The following is a 10,000-nucleotide window of genomic DNA, read 5'->3' as shown; positions in this document are numbered from 1 at the left end:
TAATCAGAATGTTTGATTTATTCCCCAGCTGCACGAGATACAACACAGGAACATGAGGAACAGACTGACTGAGAGTTTGTACTTTACAAGCTCTAATAAATGTTTATGTTTGTGACGTGACATACGGCTAAGTACGGTGACCCATACTCAGAATTCGCTCTCTGGTTTAACCCATTTGCACACACAGCAGTGAACACACACACAGCAGTGAACACACACACAGCAGTGAACACACACACAGCAGTGAACACACACACACAGCAGTGAACACACACACACAGCAGTGAACACACACACAGCAGTGAACACACACACAGCAGTGAACACACACACACAGCAGTGAACACACACACAGCAGTGAACACACACTTGGAGCAGTGGGCAGCCATTTATGCTGCGGTGCCCGGGGAGCAGTTGGGGGGTTTGGTGCCTTGCTCAAGGGCACCTTAGTCTTGGTATTGCCGGCCCGAGACTCGAACCCACAACCTTAGGGACAGGAGTCAAACTCTCTAACCATTAGGCCACGACTCCCCAATATGAATGTGCCTCAATTGTTTTCTAAGTTTATTCAAAATCAGTTTAAACTCATAAAATTATTATTATTATTATTTTAATTATTATTATTATTATTTTAATTATTATTATTATTATTATTATTATTATTATTATTATTATTATTATTATTATTATTATTATTATTATTATTATATAATTTTATTATTTATTTATTTATTTTAATCTTACTTGATTTGTTATACGAATTATACAAACGTTTACATTTCTTTAATTCATCCCTATCTTCAGTTATAATGATTAAATAATCCAGGATTTACTGTGTTTCTTATTTTGTGCCTTTTTTATTATTATTATTATTATTAGATAATTATCTGTCTGTTTGGGGAGCATGCTGAGTTCATATACATTACAGCAGCCAAATTCTTTTCTTCACATATTCCAGCTTGTTAGGAAGTTGGGGTCAGAGCACAGGGGCCAAATACAGTATAATACAGCAGAGGGTTAAGGACCTTGTTTAAGGGCACAACAGTGGCACCAGGGCATCATTGGGGCTGAATCTTGTTAAATGAATCAAACTTTTGTAACTGGCTATTGTACCTATAAGGAACAGATAGTTTGTTAAGTAAGTCTTATTTAAAACAGGAAATATATAACTGTCCTGAACTATCGAAGATTCGAAGGGTCGTTCTTTTACAGAGCTGTGAAGGAGAAGAGAAAAGGTACACGGAAAGCCATCGTTAAAAGCAAACGGTTGTAAGAAACATGCACACGATGACACGGCTAAAAGGTGCTGACAAATAATAAAGTCCTCCGAAAGCAAATGGACGAAGATTCAGGTTAAATAACATATTCAGAACTACCATGTGGATTGTTTGACATTATTAACTGTAGGAAGTAAAGGAATATTAATGTCCAGTGTAGGAATCTGTTCATGATGATTCAGGCATTACTGTAGAATCTTTTGAAACGGGATCTGATGTTCTTATAGGAACGAGACACCCTTAAAAAAGCGTCCAGTATCTCTAAAGAGTTTGTTGATGTATTTGAACAATGTTACAAAAAGTAAAGGAAAATAATTCTTCAGCACCATGTTTATACTGCAGCAGGACCGATGTATACAATTGAATTTTTCATTTCATTTCATTTTATTTAATATTCAAGCTAGAGGTCTTCTCAGGTGTAAAGAAATGCACCCGACCCGAAGTGACCCGAACCACTTTTTACCCGAACCCGAGGTGCATCATTTATTTATTTTTTTTTAAGAAAAACCCGACCTGAGACAAACCCGAAAAAATAGACCCGAGTCCGAGTTGGCGATTTTTTTTTTAACCCGACTGGACCCGAATGTTGCATAATTCTACACCAAAGTAAATGCTACAGAGTGGATTCAAAATTGATTGACAGGTCTGTTTCAACGAAAATTACCGCCAGCCACACGTCGCCAGCCACACGTCGCAAGCGGTCTTGGCAAAAAGAGGAGAGGTTGGAAAAGGACTCGAGTCGATGCACACACACGAGATACAGTAGATCGGGTCTTCTCGGGTCCGTCCGGTAAAAACACATTCATTTTAAATTACCTGAGAGCCGATGCCGCTATTATTATAATACCCGACCCCTGTCCGAGGCACACGTGAAACTTTTAGACCCAAACCTGCCCGGGTCTCTGGTCGGACCTCGGGTTTTCGGATCTAAGTGGACCCGTGAAGACCTCTAATGCAAGGCTCTGCATAATTAGTTAGGTTCTGCTTTGTACAAAAGGTCAGATTTCTCATGTCTGATCTCTTCTGCTAAATCATGTGAGACAGACAGACAGACAGACAGACAGACAGACAGACAGACAGACAGACAGACAGACAGACAGACAGACAGACAGATAGATAGATAGATAGATAGATAGATAGATAGATAGATAGATAGATAGATAGATAGATAGATAGATAGATAGATAGATAGATAGATAGATAGATACCAGTGGAATTTCGGTCAAACAATGTTTTGTGTGAGAGAAAAATGATTTTATTTTTTCTCTTTTTCTGCAGGTGAAGAAACCTCTCTCTGATCCTCCTGCTTCAGACCATTCTGACAACAGGTAACTAATACACACACCAACACACTACTGTGTATCCAACCCCAGGTCTGTTTAGAGGGGAGGGAGAGAGAGAGAGAGAGAGAGAGAGAGAGAGAGAGAGAGAGAGAGAGAGAGAGAGAGAGAGATGTTAAAATCATTGCATATGTGAGTGGGTGTACTGTAAGATTTCTGTTAAGAGTTTGGTCAAAGACTGTGTGTGTGTGTGTGTGTGTGTGTGTGTGTGTGTGTGTGTGTGTGTGTGTGTGTGTGTGTGTGTGTGTGTCTTTGTAGACTTGGATTTTGTACAGATGTTTCTGCCATAGACAGGAAAAATCAGCTATGTCTATTTGAATGATGTAGCCTGATTAAAGAAGCAGCCATGAGAACGTGAACGAGAAAGAGAGAGAGAGAGAGAGAGAGAGAGAGAGAGAGAGAGAGAGAGAGAGAGAGAGAGAAGAAAATTGTTTTTATATTATAATATAATCAGATGAATAGTGTCAGTTTTTTGATAAGAGTTGTTTGTGTAAGTTGTGAGATCTTTACTGTCCTTTGAGTGTCTCTACTTTATGTCATGTGACATAAAGAGTTCATAGGATTGGGCTAAAAAAAATCTGTATTTTTTGCATGGAGAATTATTAATGTAATACTCTTAGAGAAAATGTTGGGTGATAAATAGTTTTATCTTAATGACCAGGTTACACGTGGAATCATTTCAGAAACTTTGTTGTAGGACTAAATTTGGTTGAAATACTATTACTTCCGTTACTATTCGCCACATTAGATCACTCCCTTAAACAAATGTTTATAGAGTTATAAATGCCCCTCCTGGGATATAGGTCAGTTGGGGAAGGAATCACGCTGCCCAGTAGGCTCACAATATAAAAATGTTCAATGAAGGAGGAAGAACAGACTTGTCAGTGAATGACCGGGTTGCCAGATTGTGTGGGATTAAACAACTATGAGAAATCTAAGTACCTGATTTATAGCAAATCATTTTATTCCAAAAAAATTCTATTATAATAAAAATTTCGCTATACGTAAGTCAAGACAGTGTGTCTGTGGTTTCGGCAGAAGCATTTATCCAGTAAGATATATTACGACGATTGGGATAAAAGGGAAATTATAGAGACTCTACATCAGTAATTTGTGTGAAATACATTTTTGCTCAATTTTCTAACGCCAGAATTATTCGAGTCTTTTGTGATGTGATTAGGGCGAAATGTTTGCTGAAACCTGTCGACTTTGGTTAATGATCTTATCGGAAAAAAAAAAAATTAAACAAAGGTACGTCTAAACCAGTTGACAACCACGACGAGCTGCTAGACTGAAGGAGGGATGCTGTAAGTTCTCTGCTGCATAAGTCAAGTATGACAGCAACTCGACTTCTGCACCAACCTCATGTATTCTGAGTGGAAATATACATTTATATATATTTATAATGGGGGGCACGGTGGCTTAGTGGTTAGCACATTTGCCTCACACCTCCAGGGTTGGGGGTTTGATTCCCGTGCCACGGGGGTTTCCTCCGGGTACTCCGGTTTCCTCCCCCGGTCCAAAGACATGCATGGTAGGTTGATTGGCATCTCTGGAAAATTGTCCGTAGTGTGTGATTGTGTGAGTGAATGAGAGTGTGTGTGTGCCCTGCGATGGGTTGGCACTCCGTCCAGGGTGTATCCTGCCTCGATGCCCAATGACGTCTGAGATAGTCTATTGTAACACATTTAAATATGAGTCTAATAATAATCTTGATCTTTTCTATAATAAAAATGTTTGTGTCCTGTAAAGCTGCTTTGAGACATAATACAATATAACATATAATATAATTATTATTTCTAATAATAGTAGTTTTCAGGTACTTTTTGTTGGAACGTCAGTTGTGAATTTCTCTATGATTATTTTCAGCTTCCCAAGACAAACTTTAATCACATCCAGTTGTTACTGATTGGATTTGGATTAGCATGTTCTCTGATGAGTTAAAAAATAAAACCCAGGCATATAACTGTATCACCACGTGATTGCCACATGATTAGGAATGACTCATTCACTGGAAATAAGCATTTTCAGTTTGAGAAAATAAACAACAAATAGTTTAACAGCATGTGCTCTGTGAGCTAAATATGAAGGAAGTAAAAACCATGGATTGCTTCTGGGAGAGAGTCGTATTCATTCAGCCAAACACATGGCATCTTCCAACAAAATTACCTTCAGATTTTATGATTCATTTCCTTTTATTCTTTGTCCTTGCCTCCCTTTCATGCTGCTTCTTATTCCTTTCGACATTTTGAGGGCTTTCTCTCTTTCTCTGTGGACTAAACCTAATATTCGGGCTGTTTTTGGAGTATCTGGTCTGATCTGTTGGCAGGTCGTTGGAGATGCAGGAACTAACCAGCCCTCAGCACACAGTCGCCAGTGGCAGCGATGGCAGCTCCAAACTGGACAAAAGTCTCCTCAATAACAGCGTCTCGACCAATGGAACAGGAGGTGAGACGTGTAAAGTATGGAAAAAACATTGTCATAGTTTGTGCTGAAATGTTTCTGTTGTATATCATGTTTTTAAAAAGACAACCCATGTCATAGTACCCATATTGGCAAATGCTGAATATGTAAATATTGATTGCATTGCATTTCAACATCAGACAAATTTCAATGGAAAATTGGAAAATTGCTATAACATAAGCACTAGCAGGAACTTAACACTTTAAGTAAACACTTTAGCATATGCTGTTATAAGAAAATGTATTGTTGTAAAAGTAACACCTTCCTTTTTCTTAATCGCACCATCTTGATTATTTTTTTATAACAACAGGCCCCCAAGTGTTGCGTTCGTTCCTTGTAGTACTGTATATGCTAAGTTGCCTGTTTATAAAGCACATCCTCATCAGCTCACTTTAAATTTGCCTTAGCATGGGTTCTGCAAGATGCTGGATGAAATTCTGCTCCACATGGAAATGTCTGAATTTCACTTTGACTGATGACACACAGACACATTCTTCTTCCTAATCCAAAAGTTGAGACATTCAAAGAAATTGCAGGTCACCGAAGCAGTGAAAGCTTGCTGTCATATTCCTGGAAGGGTCACATGCTGAAAATGATGAATCTGTTGTCATGAAGCGATGAAATAATATTCGGCTACGTCGTGCCATTCAGACATGCTTCAGGGGTTATGACTGGGACACAGAGTGCCTTTTCCGTACCATCTAAGTATTACTTCCAGGCTGTACTGGTTATGTCAAACATGATGAATCCATGGAGTTGGGTTGCTGGTGCCAAATTCGAATCCTTCCATCAGAACTGGGATATAGTTCATCATTTATATTTGCTAATTCTGGTTAGAATGGGGGGGCATGGTGGCTTAGCGGTTAGAACATTTGCCTCACACCTCCAGGGTCGGGGTTCAATTCCCGCCTCCACCATGTGTGTGTGGAGTTTGCATGTTCTCCCCATGCCTCGGGGGTTTCCTCCGGGTACTCCGGTTTCCTCCCCCAGTCAAAAGACATGCATGGTAGGTTGATTGGCATCTCTGGAAAATTGTCCATAGTGTGTGATTGTGTGAGTGAATGAGAGTGTGTGTGTGTGTGTGAGTGAATGAGAGTGTGTGCCCTGTGATGGGTTGGCACTCCGTCCAGGGTGTATCCTGCCTCGATGCCCAATGACGTCTGAGATAGGCACAGGCTCCCCGTGACCCGAGAAGTTCGGATAAGCAGTAGGAAATGAGTGAGTGAGTGAGTGGTTAGAATGGAGGGCAAATACGACTGAGCAGTTGAACAGGTCTTACTCATGGACACAGCCAGGGTAGCTTGGCTGTGAGGGAATTTAAACTCATAACCTTTCCGATAATCGGTCCAAAAGCCTTAACCACTGAAACACCATTTCTACCTTCTTCTGAGTAACCCATTCAAGACAATCCTAAGTGGTGTGCCCAAGCGTTTAAACGTGATTCGCTATCTAACAAACCTACAAGCTTGTTTTATTTATCTTTTCTGAAACCTTCTCATGCTAGTGCACAAAAAATTCAGGTTCTTCATGAAAGCTGTTTTGAAGTTACACACAGCTCCAAAAATTTGCTTATATCATAACCGGTTCTAGAAATCCTTGTGTACCTGACTTATACAGGGGGGTTGTACCGTTTCTGTGCAAGCAGGGGAGTGCTAATAAACTAGCATCTCAGTGTATATTGTACAGTGTGTACCAGAAGTAATATGAATGTTAGAGTACCGAAATGCTATCAGTCATCAGGCAGTTACAATTTCATTAGTGGTATTTATCATGTATGGTTGTTATTATAAATAAAGCAGTACACAGTTAGAAACTCAGGACTGTTGAATACCTTAAACAATAAAGGTTAAGATAAAAAAGACTTACATTTGTCGCTTATACATTAACGCACAGTGATTTTTTTCACACATAACTGTGTGTTAGGAAGGCAAACAGGAAACATTTACAGCTTTAAGCAGATGCCCTTATCCAGAGCAACTTATATTTTTATCTCATTTTATACAACTGAGCAATTAAGGGTTAAGGGCCTTGCTCAGGGGTCCAGCAGTGGTAGCTTGGTTTACCAATTGGTACACCAAGGCCTTCACTACTAGGCTTCCTGAAGCAGAGAGGGTTAAGGGCCTTGCTTAAGAGCCCCAACAATGGTAAACCAGAGTCTTAACTTTGGAGCCACCACTTAATGCCTGGGCATACTAGGGAAATCTGTCAGATGTTGTTGTGTCTGAGAAATTGGCATTTTGTGTCTATGACATCGTTTGGAATAAATATACTGTATTTCGAGAAAATGATTGACTTTTTTAATCTTGCTTGTTTTAATTGTCATCTAAACATGACTACGATTCTGTTCAGTCACAGTTAAATCTTTAATAATGCATTTTAAAATATTTTAGCGCTTTCATTGCAGTTGACATTCATGCAAATGATACATGTCTGTAAGATCTATACGTTTTCAGACCAAGGTTATATTTATAATGGAAAATTTCACCATATGAAGGTGATTGAGAGCAGGTTTAAACTCCTGTAATTAGCCTGTGTTTTGTATGTTCTGCACAATCACTGTTAATTATCCTCCATAAATGTGAAAGCTTTGTTAAGTTTAATTCTTTCTAACAGAAATACTGAAGCGTTTTCCAACGTGATCTCTATCCATTTCAGATGTTGTGTATGTCTGATTACCACAGAAAGAATTTTCAACATATTCCTTTGTAATCAGATTGGGACACACATATACACACACACACACACACACACACACACACACACACACACACACACACACACACACACACACACACACACACACACACACACACACACACACAGAAAGGTTTACTCCGAAACCCTTTATAGTGGAAATCAAAGGCCAGTTGTTGAACTCAGTCAAGAAATATTTTGTATAATAATAAAATTTAAAAAAACGGATAGCACATAGAGAAAACATTTCCAAACAGCTTTCATGCTTTTACCTAACTTTGTTTATCCAACAGTGAAGAACTACACAATTAAAGTTACGTCTCCAAAGTTTCTATGCCACTTGTGCATAATTCCGATTACGCTGACAACAATTCGCTTTCTGAAAGTAAATTTAAATTTAAAAATCTATACATTTAGAATCAGAAACGTCTTTATTGCCAAGTATGTTTTCACATACGAGGAATTTGTTGTAGTACAGGAGCTCCACAGTGTAAACAGAATGGCATTGATAGGACATGAACACGTATAATAAAGGCAGGAATATAAACGTGCAAATTGAAGTATAGATGTGCAATTGGAATATAAATAAGAACTACTATAAGAACTATAAGAACTACTTTTTGAAATTAGATTACAGGAAAATATACTGTATTGACATTAAATTTTACTGGCTACTAAACATTGAATGCTACAGAAAATCCGTTTTACAGATAAATAACATTTAATTTCATCCTGAATGTAAGATGGATTTACAGTAATTTGATCGTATTAATTTGGACTTTTAAAAGGAAATGAGGACTCAATGAGAGTCATAGGAGTGAAATTAAATGAAAAATAAAATGAATAAAATTCAGGATAACAGTGTGTGTATATATATATATATATATATATATATATATATATATATATATATATATATATATATATATATATATATATTAGTATTAGAATGGTTTAGATGTGATTTCTTTTTAAAACCAGTTTTAAATGAACATCCTACAAGGGTGCACATCCTACACAAAAGCCATATGCTAGATAATAGTTTGAGGAGGAAAATGATTTTGTTAACAGAAAAGGGTTTGTGTTAACATCGTCTCGTTACCTCGATGTTTATAATACACTGGGACTTCTAGAAGGTTCTAGAAATAATTGCATGTATGAGTGAAGGTCTGAGTTCATGTCTGGAGACAGCAGTGTGTTTCCTGCCACAGTGAGTGCTGTTCTGGTAAAAAAAAGTAAGGCAGGGAGATTATTTATTCAGTCACGAAGGTCAAATCCACTCTGTTTTGATCGGAAAATTACGCTGAGTCATTAGGAGTCAATAGGAATAAACCACAACACGTGTGTGTGTGTGTGTGTGTGTGTGTGTGTGTGTGTGTGTGTGTGTTTGGTCGGCAGAACATTTGGCTGTTTAAAGTTTGTGTTTTGTGTTTGATTGATAATCTGGTGCACTGAAAGCTATTTCCTGTATTTAGAGATTTTTATTGCCGGGAGCAAAATTGTAAAGAAAATCGAGAAATCGTGTTAATTAAATACACATTCATGTTCTCGCTTCAGATAGCTATCTCCTTGTGTGTGTGTGTGTGTGTGTGTGTGTGTGTGTGTGTGTGTGTGTGTGTGTGTGTGTGTGTGTGTGTGTTGGGGGGGGTGTTGTTGTGGGCAGCAGTGATCTCATCTGGTTTTGACGTGCTGGCCGAATGAAACAATAGAGGAACACAGAGAGGAAAAGACAGCAGAAGTCTGTAAATCATTCCGATTGGACTGCAGCTAATGATTTTAACAGACACACACACGCTGCCAAAACAGCGACATATTCAACATTCTCTGTAGTTTACCTCATCATTACACATACACACATATACACACAGCAACTGACAAAGAGCCACAGGCGAGCAAGAGTCACACTGCCTGTGAAAGCTCATTCATCTTCTGAAAGTGTACAGTGTTTAAAAGTGAACAGCAGAGACTTGTGCATGTGGGACAAACTGGTGGATAGGGATGGGTCTTGTGAACAATGTTGATTAACGATCAGTCGTTGGAAATCGTCTGATTTGGCAACCATTTTGTCTGTGATTGGTTGTTGGTTCAAACAAATGTTGTCATGGGAAACAGTTTTGATCTGTGATTGGTTGTTGGTAAAAATGTAGATCAGTGATTCATTTTTGGATAAAATGTTGATCAATGATTGGATTTTGGTCAAGATGTTGCTCTTCGGTCAATCTGTGA

At 38.4% G+C, this 10,000-nt stretch overlaps 1 protein-coding gene across 7 annotated transcripts in view; it reads left to right on the top strand.

The window, feature by feature from the left end:
* The window catches only part of eya4 (EYA transcriptional coactivator and phosphatase 4), a 46,880-nt gene that overhangs the window by 15,718 nt on the left and 21,162 nt on the right, over positions 1-10,000 (top strand). For all 7 annotated transcript variants that reach the window (XM_047807159.1, XM_047807162.1, XM_027171384.2 and 4 more), the window contains exons 3-4: positions 2,556-2,605; positions 4,947-5,065. In XM_047807159.1, coding sequence (XP_047663115.1) covers positions 2,556-2,605; positions 4,947-5,065 — 169 coding nt within the window. The remainder of the gene's footprint in view (positions 1-2,555; positions 2,606-4,946; positions 5,066-10,000) is intronic.

This window comes from Tachysurus fulvidraco, chromosome 23 (assembly GCF_022655615.1).
Source record: "Tachysurus fulvidraco isolate hzauxx_2018 chromosome 23, HZAU_PFXX_2.0, whole genome shotgun sequence".
Classification (NCBI taxonomy): domain Eukaryota; kingdom Metazoa; phylum Chordata; class Actinopteri; order Siluriformes; family Bagridae; genus Tachysurus; species Tachysurus fulvidraco.
The sequence above is the reverse complement of the archived record's forward strand: the minus strand, read 5'-3'. Positions and strand labels throughout refer to the sequence as shown.